The sequence below is a fragment of the Corythoichthys intestinalis genome, chromosome 17 (genome assembly GCF_030265065.1).
Source record: "Corythoichthys intestinalis isolate RoL2023-P3 chromosome 17, ASM3026506v1, whole genome shotgun sequence".
In the NCBI taxonomy this organism is placed as follows: Eukaryota; Metazoa; Chordata; class Actinopteri; order Syngnathiformes; family Syngnathidae; genus Corythoichthys; species Corythoichthys intestinalis.
In genome coordinates, this window is record NC_080411.1 from 13,112,993 (window position 1) to 13,139,373 (window position 26,381).

The 26,381-nt window shown below is 38.6% G+C and overlaps 1 protein-coding gene across 3 annotated transcripts in view; it reads left to right on the forward strand.

The window, feature by feature from the left end:
- The first annotated feature begins 7,751 nt into the window (after nt 1–7,751).
- LOC130905310 (glutathione hydrolase 1 proenzyme-like) overlaps nt 7,752–26,381 on the forward strand; it is a 59,347-nt gene continuing 40,717 nt past the window's right edge. Inside the window, exons 1-2 of one of the 3 annotated variants that reach the window (XM_057818587.1) lie at nt 7,752–7,938; nt 7,995–8,160. In XM_057818587.1, coding sequence (XP_057674570.1) covers nt 8,072–8,160 — 89 coding nt within the window. In that variant the 5' untranslated portion in view covers nt 7,752–7,938; nt 7,995–8,071. Of the gene's footprint in view, nt 8,161–26,381 lie in introns of all 3 variants that reach the window. The other 2 variants (XM_057818586.1, XM_057818588.1) reach the window with 2 other exon arrangements.

Below are 26,381 nucleotides of genomic sequence, written 5' to 3' on the forward strand. Positions count from 1 at the left end.
CGCATCTCCTTTGAGCAGCAATCTTTTAGCAAAAACCGATTTCACTTGTCCATAGCTCGAGAAGCTTTCAGGTGGAAAATGCGCACCTCAGAAAAGCGTGCCGGAGGCTGTGTTTAGAAAATTAGCCCTCTTTGCACGGACGAACTTTACCCATTGTCTGTGTAGTCCAGCTTTTGTTTTCGCGTTCAGGAATTCATGGATACTATATTCCGATAAATAACTATTTGTACACCACATAGCACAGCAGTTTTGAACCATTTTTGTGATGTTTTGGTCAAACAAACCCCAACGCTACTCTCTCGTCGTTAAAAAACAATGGCACCTGGCTCCGCCTTGACTGTCAATCACTTGTCGTGACGTCTCCGCCCCATTCGGCTGTTTCTGGAACACTTTCGGAAATGTTCGTCATTTTCGATCTATTTTCGATAATTGCTCATTAATGTGATTGATTTTTTTGTTAACTTTATCAATATTTGTTATCTTGGCACATAACGGTTCTATTGATGTCTCACACCCCCTTTGCCACTACATACCCTTTAAACTCTTTTGCGCCCAAAAACTTATAAATAGTGTATGTTCTATTTTTAATTGTTTCAGTGTCCCAAAGACGTCTTTTACGTTTTGTTTTTTTTTTTAATACAAGAGACATCTCTGGGTTCTGATTCAATTTAGCTCCAGAGCACAAAGCTGAAAATCCATTTTAAAGCAATAAAACTGGCCACTGGATGGCAGTAGCGCATTTGGTAAGACCCGCAACCCGATTCAACGGCAACGAACGGCCGGACCGCACGGCCAGGTGCCAGCGGAAGACGACCGAATGGAGAACAACCTATAGGACGCCCGGGATGCCAGGCGCTAGACGACCGAGCAGAACTCCTGGGACCACCATTGCAGCGGAAGATGCCGTTGAGTCCGTGCTGCTCGTCGAGCAGACTCCGCAGAGACTAAAAAAAATCCATCTTTATGAGATAGGCGGCGATGAGGGAAAAGTTTACCCGGCTGTCGCAGCGACAACAGCGTCATCTCTCGGTTAGTTATGTGTAGATAAATTGTTACTTTGCTATCAAAAGCTCTATTTGTCTTGTTGTTTATGTTATTTTGCAAAAGGAAAACTTTATTAAGATGTTTGGGATGTAACTGAAGCAAAAAATAGCTGTGTTAAAGTCAAAGTTATGTTTGAAATGTATGCTTTTACAAAAAGCTCAATTTCTCATCAGGACATTGGAAAATTGCTCAAACTAAGCTATTTTCTAATGCTGATTTCTAAACAATGGGAAAAGATATAAACTTACTTTTTCCTGCTGAAAGAAGAGAGTCTAATCTTTGTTTTGGTGGGTTCCATGTTTATATAGCAATAGAACATAATTTTCTGTGGGCCTTGCAAAATCAGTCAAAATCCAGTAAAACGGCCGGGAGTGATGGGCCTTGCTCCGGTGAAAATGTCTGGGAGTGAATGAGTTAAAGGTCTGTGCTGAGTGACCATCATCGCACACTAAATGTAACTTGTAGCGTTAGCATAGCGTTAGCATTAGGCTAATGTTAATGGCAAGCTTCCTCTTAACTTTTTTTTTTTCCACATACAGTTCATGGTGTCCCGACAGGTATAATTAAAAGAAAATAATATAGCCTACTGTTTTCCTGTTTAGTGTGTTTAATTTAGCCTGGTACAACAGACTCACCGCTGTTCCAGCGATTGAGTCTGGAGTCTGAATCGCTGTTCCAGCGATTGAGTCTGGTGACCGTCCGGCGGATCAAATTCCGAGGGCGGAGCAAGCCACAGCAAACAGACAGCGGAGTGGACAAATCAGCGTTAGTAAAGCGACGAGGGAAGGACGAGGGACTTGCGCGCGGAAGTAAATATACGAGGAGAGCGGCGTTTATTCAACATGGCTAGCGCGAGACAGACTGTTGTCAATGACTCGTGTCGATGTGTTTTTGGTAACTTAAAACTGATTTTACCGTGGATTGGAACATATTCTCGGCTCTCCTGATCGCCATCTGTGTTGTTGTGGAGACGACTTCCGACGCGGAAGAGTGAAGTTGCTCGTTAAGAACACGTCATGCAAATAAACGAATCAGATTGGACGGTTGATTTTATCCGTGCTCGAGAGGCCGTTAATGGGCTGGGTCCCAGACTATTCTCACAGTGTTTGAAAAATACAGGGAGAACAGTCTGGCCGTGTCAGTCAATGTATAATTGCCATTGGCGTTGTCCTTGTCGACACTACAATATGTGCTCATCTGTTAATGTTCATACGAGATTGTTGGAAACAATCAGTCGAAAACATTTTTACTAAACGTCGACCAAAACTAGACGAAATTAGTCTTGAGTTTTCTTAAACGAAAATTCGACGAATACAAACACATTTTGAGATGACTAAAATATGACTAATTCTCGTCCAAAAGTCTAAGACGAAAAATAAAAAAGATTTAAAAAACAACACAGTTTTACACAAAACAAGTGTCGCTAGAATGATTATGAAAGTCTCAGTTTCAACTGAGAGCAACGGAATGAAAATTGAAAAATGCCTCCTGTGGACATCAATACGAAAAGATCACTGATTGACTCATTTCGCTGCCAATCAAAAAGGGATTCAGCCTCAGACAGATCATCTAATCATCATGCAGAGAAGCAGAGCGTCCGGGTCAGCCGAGCCCTGCTCAATGTCTGAGATGCTCAGCATCAGATGGGCTGGGTTGCCCAGCCTTTTGCCAATAACTTGTTTTGCTGTGGTGGAACAATGTATTCTCCACTCTGTTTAAAAAACTGTTAAGCTGTGCGAATGAATGAAAAGCAAGCTGCATCGTAACCAGTGACAAGAAGCTAATTCAGAACAAAAGTTGGACGTGTAGTAGCGCATATTTAGTCAAGGACATGTACACACAAGAGTATACATTTGATCAGCTGTTTTCAGTGTCGGGAATAACGCTGTTATAAATATCGGCGTTACATAATGGCGTTATTTTTTTTCAGTAACGGGGTAATCGAACTAATTATTTTTTCCGCCGTGACCGTTACTGACGGTCAAAAGCGGTGCGTTACTTACTTTGAATAAATTGAAGAAACTACCAGCCGTAGCGAGTCTGCTCTGTTTATTTGTCATCCAAGACTTGGGGTGCGTTCAGGTTCATAGAGGCAGTCGGACATCCGTGCATTAATGACGTCACCAGCCACAACAAAGCGTCGCCAAATTGAAAACGGGGCTAAAGACGAGTCACAAGCAGTTGCTCTGTCGTGCATTGTAATACAAACGCGTCGAACTTTCGTCTTATTTGCGGTCTTTTTTCCGTCGGAATGACTAAAAGTTGCTGTGTTGCGGGTTGTCACACAAGGAAGAGTTCGGAGCCGCATTTGAAGCTCTTTATTCTTCCTCGTGAGAGGATGAGAAACAAATGGCTGAAAGCAATTCATCGAGGAACAGTAAAAGAAGACGGTTCCGTGGACTATTCTCGCCTGTGGGAACCTAAATCCAAGCACATTTACGTTTGCAGCCGACATTTTATTACTGGTTTAGTAAACTTTAATTTTTGCCCCAATTAGCTGCTAGGATTCAATAGTCTAGGCAGTGGTTATTATTACCGTAACCGGCAACTCGCAAAGCATTATTTTTCTTTTGCCGTGAACTGCTCTGATCAGTCAATCGGTATATTATTGGTTTGGTAGGAATTGGTTATTTTGCCGTGACGTGTTCATGGCTAAATAAGGCTTAGAGGCGAATTACCGGTTACGGCCGAAATAATCACTTCGTATATACTACCAATTTTCTCAGTTCCACACAGTACATATTCCACGTAATTGATAAAGGTCAGCTTACTGGGTGACATTTTGAGGTAGTTGTAGATGTTTCCGAACTCCACTGCAGGCCATTCTTTTGTTTATCCAGCTATCAGCTGCGACTTTGTATGGGCAGCTTTGTAAGCCAATAAACACTAATTTTAAATTGTATCACCTCCTCGCGTCTGTCGGCAGTGACTCGTGATAATAGGAAGCCATGTTTAAGACGTTTTTATGAAAAAAAGACGCATAACACACCTGAAATATATATAAATTCCAGACGTTTGTCTATGGAATGTTTAGCTGTGCGTACCCCTTCACAAAATTGCAACACGTTGCTAAGCGAGGTGACGTCATCGTGACATCACGCCGACTTCCTCCATGGCAATGAAAATAGTAAACACACATAGCCTATCATTGCAAGAACGATGGAGTTGTCGTTTGATACGGTCATAATTAAAGATACACGATAATATCGGTCACCGATAATTATCGGCCGATAATGGCAATTATGACGTCACACAGATAATACAGATAATAAAAAAATTCAACCGATAATGCAATCCGATAATTATATACGTACTTGATTTTGCCTCCAAATGTGCGCAACCAAAGAATTCAGCACACCGCCTCCTCAACCCCTCCCCTCTCTGAAGCCCCTGAGGGAGGAGGGGTTGAGGAGGCGGAGTTACAAGACAAGAAGTAGTTGAATATTATGGCGGCTGTTACTAAAAAAACGACGCTCTCGCCATCTGCGAAACATGTACCGTATAAGTTCCACGAGGCAGAAAGAACGCGTCCTCATTCAAAACCACTAACCCAGCAGCCATTTAAAAATGCATCATAAAGAATTTTGGAACAAATACGAGGCTGCTGCTAGCAGGAATGCTAAAGCTATTGTAAACACTAAGTTAAACTACAGGGCTTGTGACGATACAGAGTCGGGCTGTTTGGGAATGCAGCCCAAGGCGGATGGTAAATTCGCATCTAAGGCTAAACACCGGCACTACTGGAGACCGATAGTCGGCAAGTAGCCGTCTTCCGACGGAGCCCGCCACTCTGGCCAGTCCGGCAGGCCGCCGCCGCCTCGCCATAGGCGGGGCAGGCCGAGCCCAGTTCCCCGGCCTCTGGACCTCCGGCGAACACCCCGGTTTCTCGAGCGTTCCCCCACGGCGTGCGAGCAGAGCCAGGACCCGAATACGCCGCCGCGAACCGGCCAGGGCGGGCGGATTATCCGGTACGAATGTAGCTGCCGCCGCCGCCGAGACAAGACACGTGTTTTTTTTTTTTTTTACCTTAATGACCCGAGAACCAAAGCCCTGGATAAAAGAAATAATGCAGTTTATACGACCACCATTCTTCATGAAAAAGTGATGTCCGGTAAGCAAGCTTATCATGACGGCACAGTGGTTATAAGATCATTTAAACATGGAGAAAACGAAGTCAGCCAGTCAATAATGCATTCAGAATGTGAAATGACGAGCGGTCAGATGACTTTGTAACGCTGCCTTTATTTTCGGCTTAATAAAACTCAGGCACAAAACAACACGCACGCGGATGCGAGCTCCAACTCCGTCCAAATAGTACTGCCGTGTAGCAGTTTAGCTGCTGTAACGCAAATGTCGTGAAAGCCGCAAATGTAAACAAAGCGCTGCAGAATGGGTACATGACATCTCGCTCTTTTGAGGTAATCATTTTCACAGTGTGCAACAAAGCATATAACATTAGCAATCACTTTTCAAATTATTTAACTTATTTGTCTGCTCAATTACAGTCACAGTAGATAATCAAATTCTTAAATCAATATTCTGTAGCCACAAATATTCAAAATCTTTCCTTCAAGTTTTTTTTTTTTTTAGGATTAAGTATAATAATGTATTGCTTAAAACAAGGCTGTTAAGATTATTTTCAGCTAGCTATTTTTCTTCCAAGAAATCTGAGAGAAATACACTTGAAGCGATCGCAGATAATTTCACTTATTGCCAATAGATTTACACTTAAAACTGACTAGTTTTAAGGAGGTGTGTTTTGCAGCGGATTAATGTTATATATGTTAGGAATGGCTTACTTTTAAACGCATTTTTGTGTAACTTAGGTATTTACTCTGTAATTGTTGCCAAAGGTTTACCATTACACAATCTCAGACAATCTGTCATTATTTAGATGTTTGAATTGACGACTTGTTCATACTTTATGTTGAAAAAAAGAGCAATAATTTATATTTTTGCACAGTAATATTTTCTTTTGTGTATACTTTAAAATTTTACATAAATCTTTTAATAGAATTATCGGCTTGACATTATCGGTTATCGGTTGGAATGAGGAGGAAATTATCGGTTATCAGTATCGGTTGAAAAATGCATTATCGTGCATCACTAGTCATAATGTGCAGGTCCTGCACCCATCCGCAGAAAAACTGTTCGTAGCTTTGTAGCGATTTGTAATTTCGGAATCGCTGATGAGTTCATTAAAATACACCAAACAATAAATACAGCAGAATGTCCATTTCGCGTAATTGTCGAAGCCCAACTTTACTCCATTTGTCTTCGGCTTGCTCGTAAGGGTCAACATTGTTCACATCCTTAAGTCTGATCACATATCTGTTCTTCGCCTTAGTAACGAGTTTGTCTCTATCGAACTGGCAAGTTAAAGTTTAATGTCCCGAGAGCCAGACCTGCTTCCAATATGGCTACGTTGTTGTCAAATCTCACGTGATCCCCCATTCTGTGACGTAAACGCTCGAGCCTAATAGCACATGTACTTCAGAGCCGGTGTTCTGCCAAAATCTCCTACATCGGCGAAACGTCTACATTAGTCGAATTTGACACCCAAAGTACTACCGTGCATGCTAAACTTGTTTTGTTTAGATGCATACAGGAATAACGTACTAAAAAAATGCCTGCAGAAAATACTTAAATGTATTTATATCAAATAAAGAAGGTTTAAATACGCTACGTGACTAATGTGGTCAACTGCTTCAAAGCTTAATACAAAAAAACAATGGTTAATAGTATGAGAGGGTAATACATGCAAAAAGTATCTTTGAGGCAGTGAAAAGGTTCTAAATAACAAAATAAAAACAAAAATAGTGAGTACTCACATCGCTGCTTCTAACCGATGTGTGGATGCTTGCGCAAGCGCACTGAGCAGTGTGTAGAACGTTTCGCCGTGTAGTAAGGAATGGCCGAACACTAGTGTTTTCACACACAAACCGGAACAGCGCGTGCGGCAAACACACACACGCAAAACAGATGCAGAGGGATATGATGGCAGAGCATTCAGAGGAAAATTTGTCCTTTACGCGGTGGAGATATAAACACTTTTTCAAGTTGGTCGAAATTAAAGGAAAGAACGTGCATGTAAAGTGTCATTTATGTCCCAGGGCAAAGCTTTTGTCGACATCTGTGGTAAGCAATTCAAATGTGTTTATTTTTGTTACACTTCAAGTGTAGAATAAATCTGTTGCTGGTGAGGTGCAATAAATATTACAAGGCTCTATAACACAACTACCTGTCTGTTCTTCTCTATTCAACTGACTGGAATACTGCTCAGAAAATTTCAAATTCTTTGACATACAACAACTTTTTAAAGTAACGCAAATAGTTACTTTCCCTGGTAACTAGTTACTTTTATTATAGAGTAATTCAGTTACTAACTCAGTTACTTTTTGGAAGAAGTAGTGTGTAACTATAATTACTTTTTTAAAGTAACGTGCCCAACACTGCTTATTTTTTTTAGACATTTTGGGGGAAGCTGAGCTTCTTTTGCAGTCATAGAGCCATCGCCACTGGTTTACATGACATCTGAGCATTAGTTATTTTCTGAAAACCTTTAACCAACATGTTGAACACTGGGCCACTCCCCAATTGGTCCGTTTTTTTTTTTTGTTTGTTTTTTTTACATGTTCCTTGCCACGCCCAGAACCCTTCATTGAATTAATGTGGACAAACTGGTCTTGCAAAATTGTGTTGTTCCTACAAAGTGTCACTTTTTCTTTCATCGGCCAGCCAGCGATTTTATATTTACAATATTTTTTAAATCAATTGAACTTTTGCACAAAATTCTCAAAAGTTTGTTTTTCTGAATGACACTGATATGTATTTTAACGAAAAGTGAAATTTAGTCTTAAAAAGTACCTCTCCACGGCCTCAAGCAAGGTTAAGGTGCGTATTGATCTTTTTGTTTGTTTGTTTAGTTTCCAGATTGTCTCCTCACAAAGAGCAGGAGACCTGGAGATGATAGATAGTACCACCGGGTTCTCCAGTTTGATCCCATCAGTCCACCCACGCCGGTCAAATGGAAGACAATCTCATGCTCCAGAGGGTCCCCGAACCTCTGCCATTGACCTTTTTCACCATTCAACAGAGCGAGCACATGAGCAGCAGGTAAAAATGATCGACGCTTGTCTTTTAGAGCAAGATTTGTTTGTTGTTATTGTTGTTGATGAAAAAAAGGGCAAAAACTGCAAAAAAAAAAAAATCAAGTAAAATTTATTCAAAAGGAAAATGTTCTGTTTTCAAACATTTCATGTTTAGAAATGTGCTTGTGGACAACTGAGAACACATAAAAAAATTCACACTGAAAGGCTTTATACTGTATTATTTTGTACATATCTCTGTTTTTAATCATGCCATGTTGTGCAATACTGTATTCCCTTTTGAATGAGGCAGGTTTACGACATCATTGCTAAAAAATATATTTAGTTCCCTTTAACAAATACATTTAAAGTAGGGCTGTCAAACGATTAAAATTTTTAATCGAGTTAATTACAGCTTAAAATTAATTAATCGTAATTAATCGCAATTCAAACCATCTATAAAATATGCCATATTTTTATGTAAATTATTGTTGGAATGGAAAGATAAGACAAAAGATGGATACATACATTCAATATACGGTACAAAAGTACTGTATTTGTTTATTATAACAATAAATCAACAAGATGGCATTAACATTATTAACATTCTGTTAAAGCGATCCATGGATAGAAAGACTTGTAGTTCTTAAAAGATAAATGTTAGTACAAGGTATAGAAATTTTATATTAAAACCCCTCTTATTGTTTTCGTTTTGATAAAATTTGTAAAATTTTCAATGAAAAAATAAACTAGTAGCCCGCCATTGTTGATGTCAATAATTACACAATGCTCATGGGTGCCTAAGCCCATAAAATCAGTCACACCCAAGCGCCAGCAGAGGGCAGAAAAACTCCAAAAAACACAAGTAACAAGTTGGCATTGCACTGTGTTGTCATTTTAATCTGATGGGGGCATGTGCGTTAATTGCGTCAAATATTTTAACGTGATTAATTTAAAAACTTAGTTTCTATGGAATAAAATGAATGTATTAATAATACTAATAATGTATTAGTAATATTGTCACATATAACCTGGTGCAAATCAAAGAATCAATATCTTAAGCTACATCATGATTACTAAAATTAAAAGTGACTTTTGTTATAATTGTATGTTGCACTTTTGGCAATTTCGATCATGTCTTGATGGCTGCACTTCATGGCACTTCAGCTCGCAATTCAGTTTGACTTGAAGGTAGTTCGTTAGTGTGTCCAATTATAAATTAAAAAGGTCAATTGATAAAATAAGTCACCGATGCAATTTTTGAGTCAGGGAACATTTCTTTTGCTAATTCTGAGAAGTGATAAGCAATAGTTGCGGGCAAATTGTGTTCGGCAACAAATTGGCAGAATGAAATCTCCGCTTTCGTCACTTTTCATTCTGCAGACTTCATCTTTATGACCAGTGTTGTTAATCTTACTTTTAAAAAGTAATTAATTAGTTACAAATTACTTCTCCCAAAAAGTGATCGAGTTAGTAACTCAGTTACCTGAATGTAAAAGTGATTAGTTAGAGTAGTAGGCTAACTGGTATTACCTTTCATGTGTTTCTTTTTTTGCCCCCTTTTTTTCCCCCAAAAAAAAACAAAAAAAAAAAAAACATAGCAACCTTCGCTATGTTTGGAAATCATTTAATTATTATTTCATTTCGACATGAATGTTTTAAAACTATTTAATCATTTAAAGATAGATTCAAGTCAAGATTTTGCCGTTTAGGAGTATTTTAGATTAAAAAGTTACTTAGGTTCGCTAGGAAGGTTCACTACAAAAGAGCCTTTCTGAGAAGTGTACTGCTCTAAAATGGCAGCTGTTTACGAACGCGACCTAGTTTGTCATTTCGCATCTAGTTCTATATGCATGAGATATCTAGGCGTAGATTTTAGGCCAGGGGTCCCCAAACCTTTTCCTGTGAGGGCCACATAACATTTCCCTTCTCTGATGAGGGGCCGGGGTTAGTTTGTAACAGAAAAAGTGTGACGATTGCAGGAGTGCCTAAATGTAAAAATCTATTTCAGAAAGCCACAATCAAATAACCCTTTCTGGATTCTTCACGGAATAAAATAAAATAAAATAAAATAAAATAAAATAAAATAAAATTTATTTATACCGCACCTTACATTCGAAAAACAAATCTCAATATGCACATTACCATGTAAAAAAATTAAAAAACTAAGAATAAAAGAATAAAAGCATAATATAATATAATATAATTTAATGATAACACTATTAATTAAATAGATAATAACCAAATAAACCCTCTCTGGGTTCTTCACAGAAAAAATCCAGGAAAAAAATAACACTAAAAAAAAAAAAAAAAAAAAAAAAAAAAAAGTGTTCAGGGGACCGGACCAAATGTGAAGGCGGGCCGTATCCGGCCCTCGGGCCGTAGTTTGGGGTCCACCGTTGTAGGCTGTCGGCTACAGTCAGGAAATATTGGAGCCACCTAGCCTTGCATCGCGTTTCCAACAGCGTCACAACAAACAATTCGCTCTCAGTGTCTCTAACTTTTCTCGCGTCATTCAACCAACATATTAACGCGTGGTAACGCACATTGTCTCAATGCCGAAACGGTGACAAAATCCGAACGGAGATAAAAACGTAATGCACGAAAAACGTACAGATTTTGAACGTAAGGCGTATCCATTTAAAAATCAGTGCTCACTTGTACAATTTACGCCGAAACCGTACAACTTGACAGGTATGCATGCCTTATAATAAACTTGTACAGTGGTACCTCTGTAATGTCTTGAATTAATTCCAGGACCTTATTTGTAAGTCAAAATGGTCGTACGTTGAGTAGGTTTTTCTCATAAGAATACATTACAATTGCATTCGTTCGTTCCACAGCCCGAAAACCTACTCTAAATCCTTAATAAATTCTGCTGCTACGATTACAAATGGCAATTACATATAGCAAAACAAAAAAATTTCAAATAAAAATCGGAAAAATATTGTAATAATAATAATTCCTGTAATAATTTAACAAATCGGGTTCTAATGTGGCGGATGTTTTTTGCGTGCTGTACCTGAATGCATCGCGTGGCTGACGTGACGGTGACATAGAGAGTGCGGAAGAGATTTTATTTTCTCTTTTAATGTTTTGTTGCTGGCTTCAACTACGGTGGACAGTAGGTGTGTTGTGTTGCACAAGTTGAAGGAATAAATTTATTAGAAACCTGACGAAGCTGTCGATTTCTTCGGTGATGTTACCACAATAATAATTGTCACCGTAACTTATAAAGATTGGCGAACTGAGGTCGGAGGAGGACCGTCGAAAATAACCGTGCATCTTCCGGTGAAAGAAAGAAACTGCAGGGCTGTCATAAATCGTCGTATTTCGAGGATGTCGTTGGATGTAGAAACAAATGGCGAGTCAAATTTTACGTCGGATGTCGAAAAGATCGTGTGTCGCCGCGATTATATATGTCAAGGTACCACTGTATAACATCATGGCTGTCTCAAACAGCTGGAGCAGGACTGTCTCTTTAAGAACCGCCCCACCCCTTCTCCACAAGGTTTACTTTCGTTTTCATAGTTCAGCCATTCCTAACGAAGCGTGACGTCCTTCGAAGTCGAAGTGTAAAAAATACATTTCCTCTTCAGCATTTTGGAAAATATTGCTGCCATGTGCGTTTTTCCTCTCAGTTGTAGGCTGCTAAGTGTTAGCTATGCTGTAGCATTATCTGCAAATTGTCTTGAGGAGGAGGAGGTGGGGTTGTGTAGTGCGGCACACATCAGAGCAAAGGAGGAGCTAAGGGAAAGAGGCGGAGCTAGGTACCACCAAAAACCAGCAGAAAACCACTCTGGCTGTGTTTTTAACTAGCATGACCAAATAACATGTTTGAAAGCTCAAAAAAGTGGAATTTGCATGCAACCCAGTCTTTAAGAGTTTGCACAAAAGCTACACACATTTTATACTTTTAGCATAAACGTTACACAATTCGAGTATTGTTATGAATTCTCACCTTTTTAGGACACTGCAGATCTCGGGCCAAGCTCAGCAACAGCTCGTGTGAGATAGGGTCCACCAGATTGAGAAAAGCTGCATTCTTGTACAAAATGTCATTGAGAGACGTTCCCTGGAGTCCCAGATCCTGGGAAGAGACGAGCAGTGAAAATTGACACTTGGCAAAAGCTTAATCTTGACATTAGAAAAGGTTTAATAATCTTGCACAACTCAGATAAAGTAGTTATTCAATATCCCCCGACTCAAATCGATAGAGATCTGTTATCTTCCAGATCTTACCCGCTTTAAAAGCTGACTAGGTGTTGAAAGGAGAGCGATAAAAGGATTGTTGATCTTAGTTTGTGTCGTTAACGACTGACTAGTTTTTCATTATGTACTCAGATTTTCAAGAGTCTTAATTTTAAGAACGTATATAATAAATATTATGATGTCCAGTGGTAACAGATATATTAAGACCGTGTTGAAGTCGTACAGTGTTGCCTTGGGATGCGAGTTGAATCTTTTCTAAGACTGTACTCGTCAGTTGAAACATTTTCCTCAATGAAACTAAAAAACATGAAATTGCTCTTCCCTTCCATCCCCCGTATGTTCCCTAGTATGTGTTAGCATTAGGGATGGGAATTGATACGATTTTTACGATTCTGATTCCCTTATCGATATTGCTTAACGATTCGATTCTTTATCGATTCTCTTATCGATTCTAATTTGGGTAAAAGAAGAACAAACGTTTTGATTGGCATCGTTTGTTTAATCAGAAATCACAACCTTACAAACTCACAACGAGGTCAAAAGAGGCCCATGATCTCAATGTTAACTGTAGAAATAAGTGGCAAATACACAAGGATGTGTAACATTTTACTGAAACATTTTTCTAATAGAAATTAAAAAAAGGAATATATTGGCATATAGGTAGTTGTTCTGCCTTTGGCATTATGTGGAAAAGTGTATTATTTACAATTATATTGAAATGCATGCCTTTTAGTTTTTAGTGTGCTTTCACACTCAAGTGGGGGCGCCCTTGCGCTTCCTCACGCGAAGAAGAACGCGCTCACATGAAGAAGAGCTCGCTTACGCGCGAAGAAGAAGTGCAGCTACAAAGCATCCAAGCGAGTAAGCGAGTTAGTAAGAGAGGGAAATACTGCTACGAGCCTACTTTCTTTGTTAATGTTTGTAAAATATCTACAGAGGCAACGCCTGTATATATCATCTTTTGTGTTGTTGTTTGTTTCCACTCGCGATCGGACACTTAAATCCAGTTGTGTAGTGGTTTGAACAATGTGCTAATACTAGCGAACGCATGCTAACCGTTTGTGTTATTACTGTATTAGCAGCTAATTATCGCTGATTTATGTTGATGCGAACTTGTTTGTTACTGGGGACGAAATTGATTTGTTTCATTTCTATTTTTAGTTTCACTCTTCAAGTGATGGTTGAATAAAGTCAGCAAATTATACCAACGTCTTCTGCATCGTCATTTGGGAGTTTAGCTAGCTGTAAAGCCAGGACTGAGTCTTAGCGTCTCGGTGAGGAGAGTACAGTCGTATTCCCTCCCTATGCAGTTATCTCCACCTTGCAATGACTGCAAGTCTCTTTGTTGTAATTTTTCCTCGTGAAGTGAAGACACACTTTTGAGCGTTTGAACCTACGTGCTGTCATTGTTATGTTTACGGCTGCAATGGTCGTGCTAAACCATCGTAACCTTTCATTTCCACCCTCTTTCCTTGGGAAGTGTAGCCAAACTTTGGAGCGAGTGGTTCTTGGCGCCATGCTAGTTTGATGCGTCTGGACAAGACACGTCATGTCACGTGATGACGCAACACGCTTCATTAGAAATCGTTAAAGGGATCGTTAAGGCTTTTTCATTATGATGTCGAGGCCTCGATACACTAGGAACCGGTTCGGAATTGGAATCGGATTTCTATTCCCATCCCTAGTTAGAATTAGCAACAATCAGAATAAAGACATATTTCCAATGCACCTTCAACCTATCAGCAACAGGAAGAAATGTAGAAGTGATTGTAAATTAACAGAAAATGCTCCAAAAAATGTCCGAAACTCCATAGGAGTTTACCGGTGATGAGCATGAAAGCATTCCCATGCAATTTCTACTGAAACTCCATTTTGCAGTTTAACAATGAACTTTCAACTCTGTATCCATAAACAACTTGGGGCCTCTTTAGTCACTATTTGTTAAGTGCTTCTTATTGTAGTTCACTGCTTGTATCTCAAGTTCAAACTTGAAAGGCACGCAAAAACTCTGAATATAAACTCATATTTTGAACAACTTGGGTGTATTATACAGTATCTGTCTGATACTGATGACAGGTGAACTGGTAGGACTAGCGATGAATAATCATCTTTTAGTGATCATTTATTGCTAGCCCCTCCTAGTTAAACTGGATTGTGCCGTCAATGGCAGCGAAGTACGAAATGAATGATATACAAAATGGTGTAAAAATGCACACTGTAATACAAACCCGGGGGTCGAGGTTATGTAACGCTCCATGTGCTCTGACAGCCTTTGAGGGGCACGTAGAGGAGGAAAACTCCCATCAGCATTTTCTCCTCCTCCAGCTTCTGATTTGATTTATTACTCTGGACCTCGTTGGGAGTCCCTGATGCTGGGCTATCCTCCAGGCCAGCACGCCCTCTAATATGCACTGTTTAGTGCCGACTGTAAGTCTATTGCATTATGATTCGGCTATGACGCAAGCTAATTCCAAAGAATAATTTGGCCCATTCCCAATTGGAGCATCAAATATTTTCCATTGTCTGCATCACTGTTTTGATTATGGAGTCATATTTGATCTGGATATGTTTCTTTGATTGCTATCTTCCTGCACGTACGCTTCATTAGAAACCAATTTGATCCATCGCCAAGTGTGACCCATGCAGAAAAAACAAGCGTATTTAGTTATTTCACTTTTTGTACTGTACAGAATTTTCACGTCTTAATGTAATCAATGTAATAATAAGGAACCTTCAAAGTAGGGTTGTTCCGATCATGTTTTTTTGCTCCCGATCCGATCCCGATCGTTTTAGTTTGAGTATCTGCCGATCCCGATATTTCCCGATCCGATTGCTTTTTTTTTTTTTGCTCCCGATTCAATTCCAATCAATCCTGATAATTTTTCCCGATCATATACATTTTGGCAATGCATTAAGAAAAAAATGAATAAAACTCGGACGAATATATACATTCAACATACAGTACATAAGTACTGTATTTGTTTATTATTACAATAAATCCTCAAGATGGCATTTACATTATTAAAAAAAATTTTCTGTGAGAGGGATCCACGGATAGAGACTTGTGACTTTGTATATTGTGACTAAATATTGCCATCTAGTGTATTTGTTGAGCTTTCAGTAAGTGATACTGTAGCCATGCCCAAATGCATGATGGGAAGTGGAACCATGACTGTGCGTCGTGCTACCAATTGATATATCTTCTCTGCGTTGGGAAATTACATAAGGTGTTAAGCAAAAGCTCAATTGCGACCTTGCTTCCCCACATTGCTTCCCATGATATTACTAATTGTAGGGAGAGGGACTGTAAGGCTTTAGCCAATAAAAAAAAAAAAAAAGGCTCCAAAGGCTACCAAAATTCACTGTACTCATTTTACGCTGCCTTTTATCTCTCTATATAGGTAAAACGGCGCCATTACAAATTGAGCATGACAATGCGTGAGTGGATCGTGCAGCGCATGCATTAATTGCGTTAAATATTCTAACATGATACATTTTTTAAAATATTCATTATCGCCGTTACTGGGATAAATTTGATAACCCTACCTTAAGCCTAAACTAAAGACTCTGGATGAGTGTAACATGTTATGTCTGTAACGCTGAATATAATTAGAAAATGATTTAATTTAAAAATATATATACTGTATATTAAAAAAAGGCATGACCTATATTTTTTTGCCGATTCCAATACTTTGAAAATGACGTGATCGGACCCGATCGATCGGGACATCTCTACTTCAATGAATTTAGTCAAATTTAGTGCGCGCTTCTAGCAGAAAATGTCGTCGAGTTAATTAACTCATTTGCTCCCAAAAATGTATAAATACAGTGGGACAAATAAGTATTTAGTCAACCACCAATTGTGCAAGTTCTCCTAAATGAAAAGATTAGAGAGGCCTGTAATTGTCAACATGGGTAAACCTCAACCATGAGAGACAGAATGTGAAGAAAAAAAAAAAACAGAAAATCACATTATTTGATTTTTAAAGAATTGATTTGCAAATCATGTTGGAAAATAAGTATTTGGTCAATACCAAAAGTTCATCTAAATACTTTGTTATGTACCCTTTGTTGGCAATAACGGAGGCCAAACGTTTTCTGTAACCCTTCACTCTTCGCTTGGTGTAAAGAAATCAACTATGGGAGCAATTATTAGAAAATGGAAGACATACAAGACCACTGATAATCTCCCTCGATCTGGGGCTCCATGCAAGATCTCACCCCGTGGCGTCAAAATAATAACAAGAACGGTGAGCAAAAATCCCAGAAGCACACGGGGGGACCAAGTGAATGACCTACAGAGAGCTGGGACCATAGTAACAAAGGCTACTATCAGTAGCACAATGTGCCGCCAGAGACTCAAATACCGCACTGCCAGACGTGTCCCCCTACTGAAGCTAGTACACGTCCAGGCCCGTCTGCGGTTCGCTAGAGAGCATTTGGATGATCCAGAAGAGGACTGGGAGAATGTGTTATGGTCAGATGAAACCAAAATAGAACTTTTTGGTAGAAACACAGGTTCTCGTGTTTGGAGGAGAAAGAATACTCAATTGCGTCTGAAGAACATCACACCCACTGTGAAGCATGGGGGTGGAAACATCATGCTTCGGGGCTGTTTTTCTGCAAAGGGACCAGGACGACTGATTTGTGTAAAGGAAAGGATTAATGTAGGTATTGGTTTGATACTTATATTGGAATTTTTGGAGTTTGGCAATATCTGTATATCAGTTATCAGATTCAAAAGTGTCAGATTTTGAGCACATCATATCACCGTGAAATTTATCATTTAACCCCAGTATTCAGTGCTTTAAAAGTTGAAGCTTTAAGTTTATCTCCTCTTGTATTCATTCATTAATTAATTAATGACCGTAATTGATGCATAATTGTGATTGCGCATTTAATTTGTTCATAAATGCCCTAATATTGACGGGTCAAGTCTTCAGTGAAATAAATTGCTTAGGTTCTGTTGTGTGTAATTCAACACCCTTTTAACTCCGTTTGTATCCCTATTACTCATTCATGGCTGAATCTGCAGCGCAATCGATAAACTGTAGTATAGTGGTAATAAACTGTGTTACAGGAAGAGACTCCTCATATGCAAAAAAGAATACCTTCCTCCTGATATTGACACCTTCTTCACTTCACTAATGAATATCTCAAAAACCCAAAACTAATTATGTTGATCACCCTCTGGGTACACGCTGCAATCGAGATGTTATTGGTTCTTCTCTGTAATGATTTCCACCATGTGAAAGAGACATGTTCCATCATCTCGAGGTGATTATCTGCCACTCCTTCGGCTTCTCGAGAGTAAAAAAAGCAGTGTCACCGCTGCACGAAAACACTAGACCTTTGCAGTTCATTTCTTTTTCAATTCATCAAGTATTCTTGAACACTTCATTCTCTCCTGTGGTGTCGGGTTACTCGTTTGATCCGTGACATGTCAGAAATGGATTGTTTTCCAATGTAAAAGGAAAATGTCTTTATTTAAAGACAACACTTGGGAAAGCAATTTTTGTTGCGTTAGGTTTGGAAGCTGTTTTCGACTAATTTTTGGGTGTAGGTTTCAGAACTGATGTCAGTTTTTCTTTATCATGTTAAGATTTTTTTTAAACAGAGGAACCCAGTTTTCGTTATTTTTAAACAGAGGAACCCAGTTTTCGTATTAGATACATACCTATCAACCCGAGGTCATTGTCAATCTTACAAATGCTGACGTATGCCCTTACAATTTGGTGACCAATCTTCAGTGTTGGGAATAACGCCGTTATAAATAACGGCGTTACATAACGGCGTTATTTTTTCAGTAATGGGGTAATCTAACTAATTATTTTTTTCCGCCCTTACAAGGCTGTTACCATTACCGACGGTCAAAAGCGGTGCGTTACTTATTTTGATGAATTGAAACTACCAGCCGTAGTGAGTCTACTCTGCTCTATTTATTTGTCATCCAAGACTTGGGGTGCATTCAGGTTCATGGCAATGGAAATAGTAAACACACATAGCCTACCTTTGCAAGAACGATGGAGTTGCCGTTTGATACGGTCATAATGTGCAGGTCCTGCACCCATCCGCAGCAAAACTGGTCGTAGCTTTGTAGCGATTTGTAATTTCGGAATCGCTGATGAGTTTATGAACATACACCAAACAATAAATACAGCAGAATGTCCATTTCGCGCAATTGTGGAAGCCCGTGGACATCTTTACTCCATTTGTCTTCGGCTTGCTCGTAAGGGTCAACATTGTTCACATCCTTAAGTTTGATCACATACCTTTTCTTCGCCTTAGTAACGAGTTTGTCTCTTTATCGAAATGGCAAGTTAAAGTGTAATGTCCCGTGAGCCAGACCTGCTTCCAGTATGGCTGCATTGTTGTCAAATCTCACGTGATCCTCCATTTTGTGACGTAAACGCTTGAGCATAATAGCGCACGTACTTCAGAGCCGGTGTCTTCACACACAAACCGGAACAGCGCGTGCGGCAAACACACAGACGCAAAACAGATGCAGAGGGATATGATGGCAGAGCATTGAGAGGAAAATTTTTCCTTTACGAGGTGGAGATATAAACACTATTTCAAGTTCGTCAAAATTAAAGAAAAGAACGTGCATGTAAAGTGTAATTTATGTCCCGGGGCAAAGCTTTTGTCAACATCTGTGGTAAGCAATTCAAATCTGTAAGGTAACACAAGTTACTTTGCCAAGTAACTAATTACTCTTACATTAAGGTAATTCAGTTACTAACTCTGTTACTTTTTGGAAGAAGTAGTGAGTAATTATAACTAATTACTTTTTTAAAGTAACGTGCCCAACACTGCTAATCTTACGTTTTTTTAGCATGCAATATGAAACAAAAATAAAACTCAATTTTTCAAATAATATGAATTTATTGGTAATATTGTCATATATAACCTGGTGCAATCAAAGAACAATCAATATCTTTAGCTATGTCATGATTACTAAAATTTAACAGTGACTTTTGTTATAATTGTATGTGGCACTTTTGGCAATTTCTGTCATGTCTTTTGATGGCTGCACTTCAGCTCGCAATTCAGTTTGACTTGAAGGTATTTTGTGACTGTGTCCAATTATAAATTAAAAAGGTGAACTGATAAAATTTACTTGCTGATGCAATTTTTGAGTCAAGGAACATTTCTTTTGCTAATTCTGAGAAGTGATCAGCAATAGTTGCAGGCAAATTGTGTTCGGCAACAAATTGGCAGAATAAAATCTGCCCTTTCGTGTTGTTAATCTTACTTTTAAAAGAAAGTAATTAATTACAGTTACAAATTACTAGAGATGTCCCGATCGATCGGCATCGGGTCGGATCATGTCATTTTCAAAGTATCGGAATCGGCAAAAAAAATTTTTTTTTTTTTTTTAAATATATATTTTTTAATTAAATCGTTTTCTAATTGTATGTAACGTTACAGACAAAATGTCTTACACTCATCCAGAGTCTTTAGTTTTGGCTTAAAGAAGGGCTATCAAATTTATCGAGTTAACGGCGGTAAGAATATTTAAATATTTAACGCAATTAACGCATGCGCTGCACTACCCACTCACGCATTGTCGCGTTTCAACTATAATGGCACCATTTTACGTATTCATAGAGTTAAAAGGCAACGTAACATGAGTAGAGAGAATTTCGGCAGCCTTTGAAGCCTAAAGGCTAAATTGGCTAAAGCCTTACAATCCCTCTCTCAACAATTAGAAATATCGTGGGAAGCAATGTGGGGAAGAACGGTAGTAGTTGATCTTTTCCTTAACACCTTATGTTATTTCCCAACGCAGAGAAGATATATCAATTGGTACCACTAAGCACAGTCATGGTTGCACTTTCCATCATGCATTTGGGCAGAAGTTAAATGGCTTCAGTATCATTTACTGAAAGCTCAACAAATACACTAGATGGCAATATTTAGTCACAATATACAAAGTCACATTTATCCTTTAAGAATTACAAGTCTTTCTATCCGAGGATCCCTCTCACAGAAAGAATGTTAATAATGTAAATGCCATCTTGAGGATTTATTGTCATAATAAACAAATACAGTACTTATGTACTGTATGTTGAATGTATATATTCGTCCGAGTTTTATTCATTTTTTTCTTAATGGATTGCCAAAATGTATATGATCGGGAAAAATTATCGGGAATGATTGGAATTTAATCGGGAGCAAAAAAAAAGCAATCGGATCGGGAAATATCGGGATCGGTAGATACTCAAACTAAAACGATCGGATCGGGAGCAAAAAAACATGATCGGAGCAACCCTACAAATTACTTCTCCCAAAAACTAATTGAGTTAGCGACCCAGTTACCTGAATGTAAGAGTAATTAATTACTTGGCAAAGTAACTTGTGTTACCTTTCATGTTTTTTTTTTCATTTAAATTTTTTTTTTTTTTTTAAACATAGTAACCTTTGCCATGTTCTGAAGTCATTTAATGTTGTGAATCAACCGTTAAAGTTGTTAAAATTGCTCCCATTTTTGCATTGGTTCCCTTCTGTCAACTTTCGACACCTGAAAGTTTTAAAACTGTTTCAGCATTTATAGATAGATTCAAGTCAAGATTTTGCCGATTTAGGAGTATTTTAGATCAAAAGTTACTTGGGTTCGCTAGGAAGGTTCACTACAACAGAGCCTTTCTGAGAAGTCTACTGCTTTAAGATGGCAGCTGTTTACCAACGCCGGCAAGTGTATCATTTCGCATCTAGTTCATATACATATAATATCTAGCAGAGCATCAAGTGGGCGTAGTTTGTAGGCTCTCGGCTACAGTCTGGTATTATTGGAGCCACCTAGCCTAGCATCGCATTTGCAATGGCGTCACAACTCCCGCTTTCCCACTCCCGCTCTTCTCTCTCCGTCTCTGACTTTTCTCGCGTCATTCAACCAATGTGGTAACGCATAGTAACGCACATTGTCTTGCCGTAACGGTGACAAAATCCGAAAGGAGAAAAAAAAAACTTTAATGCACGAAAAACGTACAGATTTTGAACGTACAGTGTACACATTTAAAAATCAGTGCTCACTTGTACAAATTACGCCGAAACCGTACAACTTGACAGGTGTGAAAGTATAAAGTCATATAATGTAGGACTACAACATTAGGACCATGGCAACAATTACTACGTTCCTATCATCCTGGGTTACAATGTGTTCTACTTTCATAAATAATAAATATATAATAAATAAAAATATGTATTTAAAAAAAAACAAAAAAAAAAACGGGTATTCCTCATCTTAAGTGACTCACTGCCCTGATGCTGCTCATGTCGCATCGGTCATAAGTCCTGCAGGAAGTTTAGCATGAGTCACATCCTTTCAGCTTCATGACAAATATCAACTTAAAGACATTTATTCATCCCACACCTACTTGACATTGCGCTTTCAACCTTTTGTGACAACACAGACGCATTGTTTCTTGCTTTCACTTCCACTGTACGCTGAATGTACGCCACACAAGCTACAAATGGGCCGGAAGTTACTTTCAGGTTGTTGTTTTTCTTTTTTCAACCCCCTCAACCTAACACCGGGGAGTTCTCTTGATCAGAAGTGCTCCCGTCAGAGCATCCTGACTGTTCCCCGCCTTTGATCAGTGCAAAGCTACCAAGAGGAAGTGGAAAGCTCAAGCTGAGCTCTAAAAACGGCGCTCACTCTCGCTTCTCTCTAGTTTGGGTAAATCCCCACCCACCCCCATTTGGAAAGTGAGGATTAAAGAGGGAAAGAGTTACACAATCATATGGATATCTGATAAGGGGCAGATGCAGGATGTCAAGTTATAGACAAAGCTGACAATATAAGCTGGTTTTAATTTCGTCTATCCATCAATTGTCTTTACCGTTTATACCCTTTAGGATTGTCAAAACTATCAAAAAGTACAAAAGTATGGATACTGTAATGTTGTATCCGAATACGATATTTGATTGCAAAAGTATCGATATTCAGTTATTTGTTTTTGCACTACTCTTTTTGCATTTTCCTTTAATTATTGGCTGCTATTGACGACGCTTGACACTAGAGCTGAAACGAATACTCGAGCAACTCGAGTTTAAAAACTGATCCAAGTAATTTTATTCACCTCGAGGAATCGTTTAATTTTGCCAGCTCTAAGCATCACGTTTTGCCCGGACTACTTTTAATGCGGGACAACGTGCTGACGTCACGTGCGTAGAGGAAGAAGCAATAAAAACAATTTTTTAAAACTTACTGCAGCCGACAGCCGCTACAAACTACGCCGACGTTGCTAAAAACTACGCCTGCATGATGCTAGTGTGGTAGAAGGTAGTGTCCGATGCGTCTCATTAGGGGTCACGTTAACCGAATATTTTCCTTCGTTGACCGGTTTTTTAAAACGGTGACGGAAAAAACTGAAGTCCATCTGTCATTTTGACAGGTTGCAATTCACATCCCACACCATAGGGTGGCGAGTGAGCATATTAATTAGCTATTGTCTCTCTTGATGCATGACGTCGTTGGCCTTACTCGGAAAAATGTCAAGGCAACTGAGTGTCCGAAGTTTCTTCAAAAAGCCCCAAAACGGCGATGGTGTTGATAAAAAAGGTGAAAAAAGAGGGACTGATGCAGTGGAGGATGAAGGACAAACAAGCAATCAGCCCTCGGCAACTACTGAGCGAGCAAGCGGCAGCAAGGAGGAAGGTGTGAGACTGTGTTCAGGCCACAGCAGGTGAACTGTTAATTTCATTGTTCCATATGTAGCCTACCTAATGGGGCCACAGTCAGCTGTTTTTGTCACTGCGGAGAAAAAGTTCCATATTCATCTGCTTGATGTGTGATGGCACAGTGTGGATTCTCTGTTAAGCTTGTTCGGACAGAATATAATTTAAAAATGAATGAAAGCTAAATACTATTGAATATGTCATTATTATCATTTTAAAAATTTAAGTGACGGGTAAAAATAGATTATGACCGGATTTTTATGACCCTGTCAGTCAAAATGACAGACAACAAAAAAGTCTAGCGCAACCTCTGCGTCTCATAGATATCACATGCATTTCGGAATAGATGTGAAATGACAGACTCGGCCGCGTCTAGGCAGCGTTAATAAACAGCCGCCATCTTTAAGCAGTAGACTTCTCAGCGCTAATAAATATAACGTTACTGTCACTCGCTCACGTAACGTTAGCCCTTCGGAGGGCTAGGTTTCTATTGATTATGACCACTGTCGATGCGTGGCTAACGTGTCTTACATACAGGCTTTATTTAATCTGTAAAAACACAGCGCTGTAGAGTGATGAGGGCGTAAAACATTTAAAGATTAAATTAAATTAAAACATATTAAAGCTAACTGTCAGTTTTAGCTCAGTAGTCATTGCTGAGTAATGTGCTCCAATACAGCAGGTATCATACATTTATTTTGAACACTGCAAAAACTCAAAATCCTATCAGTACTTACAGTTTAGACTAACTTAAAACAACTGGAACTTAAAAATAGCTTGACACAAATGGAAATTCAATTGAAACACGTGGGAAAAACACGTAGCTTTCAAGTGATGTGTGTTATCAAGCGTAATTACATTTTTAGGTATGAAATATGTTTTTTTTTGTTTGTTTGTTTTTTATAAGATCTAAATGTTTGAGTGAAAGCAGTGAATTTTTTTTTTTATCTAGTCACATCTGAGATGCAATTGTTGGCTGTTTCCAACAATGTACATCGAAAATAAAGACACTGATTGACTGAAAATGGTTCAATATTGGATTAAATGTCTTTTTTTCTCAGTATATTTATAATTGCTCTTTACCATAATTTTTTTTTTTTTTTTAATCCAATTCCTCGATTAATCGACAGAATTTTTAGTCGATTACTCGATTACTAAAATATTCGATAGCTGCAGCCCTATTTGACACCCAATTCATTTTGACTGGGACCAGTCAAAAGTAACTGGACATTTAGCACCACCAATGGCAGAGAAAGATGAGCATTCACAGCCAATTTTCCCCAGTTCATACGAGTTAGATGTCTATGATCAGTGTCAATGATAGGCAATGAGTTAATTTTGAGGTACGTCCTGTTGATTTTGGGTGACTTTTGGTATGTTTGAGGGCATTCCAGCTTCACTTCCTGTATCCAGGGAATCCCCGGGTTACAAACAAGTTCCGTTCCTACGCTGGCAACATAGCCTGAATTTCCACGCAAGTCGGAATTAACCCTTTAAGTAGCCCTGCCTAAATACCCCTTAAATTTAAAAATATCTACCAAAAAACATGTATTATATGTCACTGTACTGTCGTGGCAAAGCTCTTGGAGCCAAGTCTTAGTTAGACAGCGAGCTAAACTTTCATCTTTCCCCTCTCTCTCTGACTTAGCTGCGCGACTTCTTCGTGGTAGCAAATGCACTCTTCCTTGTGTGTGCACGTGTGCTCTTCTTCGAGTGCACAAATACGTTAAACTTCGTGTGTACATGCGCTCTTACTCCGCCTGCTTTACACTTCCTGCGCCAAAATAAAAGCATGCATCTCAAAACAAAAGTCAACATTATAATCAAATACACATTTCACCAAAGGTCAAAACAGCCATAGTAATAAAATTAAGTAAAAAATAGGATACTGTGAGGTACAATAAGGTACTGTTTACGTGACAAAAAAAAAAAAAAAAGAAAAAAGGACAGGAGACAAAATGGCAGATGAGACTCCCGCGTCGTGAAGTCGACATCACGTAAGTCGGTACATTGTAACACGGGAACTACCTGTATTTTCATTTGATTTCTTGGTAATTTTTTGGGCATTTCCAGGTCATTCCTTGTTCATGAGTCACTTTCTGTTTATTTTGGGGCATTTTTGCGTCACTTCCTGTTGATTTCAGGTCACATTCTGTTGATTTTGGGTCAGTTATTTTTAGCTTTTGAGCAAGATGCTTTTTTCTTTTGTTTTGTCAAAAATAATGACTACCAATAGAGAAACACTGAAAGAATTAATAAAAATAACATTTAATTAGGGGGGTATTTATTCATTTATTCATGTATTTATTTTTATTTAGGCAGTAAAGTTGTCCGATAATAACTTTTTTAACATTTAATAGATATCCCGATATTGTCCAACTCCCAAAATGCGAAACCAATATCAAACCGACAACGATATATGCATCATGGACTTCACATATTATGGCTAATTGTATTGTGATGTCCCATTGGATGCTTTAATAATGCAAGCTTTTCCAAATAACCATTCTGTGAAAAAACTTCAACTGAAGTTATGGGAAAACGGCCTATACTGCACCACTATATTTATTGTTGAAATCAAAATAGTGCAAACATCTGTTTTTTTTTTTATCAAGTGCAAAGTGCCAATAAGGCATTTATTCTGTCCTCTATGTGTGTGTGGGCACACAACTTGACAAATAGTGAACAAATCAGCGTCTAAAGCGGTCAGACGCTGGAGTAAAGTTAAATTGGCTTTACTGCAGTCATCTTTCGCTTGACAAAGGCACTGATACTTTTTTTGTAAAACTGAAAACAACAAAATATTGGGTGAATATTATGAAATATAGTCACAAAATACACTAAGTGTCAATTTCAATACTAACTGGTGGTACAGTTTGCAAGCAATGAAATAATGTAACCACATTTTGCCACAAATGCAAACAAAACATAATATAAAAATCTCTAATATACTACACAATGCTCATTATTATGAAACAAAGGAAGAATATAACTTACAAGCGTTGCATGTATAAGGCACAAACAACAAGGTGAGAGGGCAAGAACTGCTATGGTACACTGACTGCAGACGTTAGCTCGTCCATTTAGCTCTCTCTATTCGCAATGAGCTTGCGTCGACATATGATGACGTCATCAGAAAGTGCTGGAATTTCTAAACTAATTACTAATTAGTAATTACTAAGTAATTATCCAACAGTGGGCGTCAAAACACCAGAAACACAAGCAGGCAATAAAATGACATGACACCACCGCCATATGCATATTGGGCGAAAACATAAAAAAATGTCGATATTATCCGGAGGGGTGTCAAACGATTAAAATTTTTAATCGAGTTAATTACAGCTTAAAAATTAA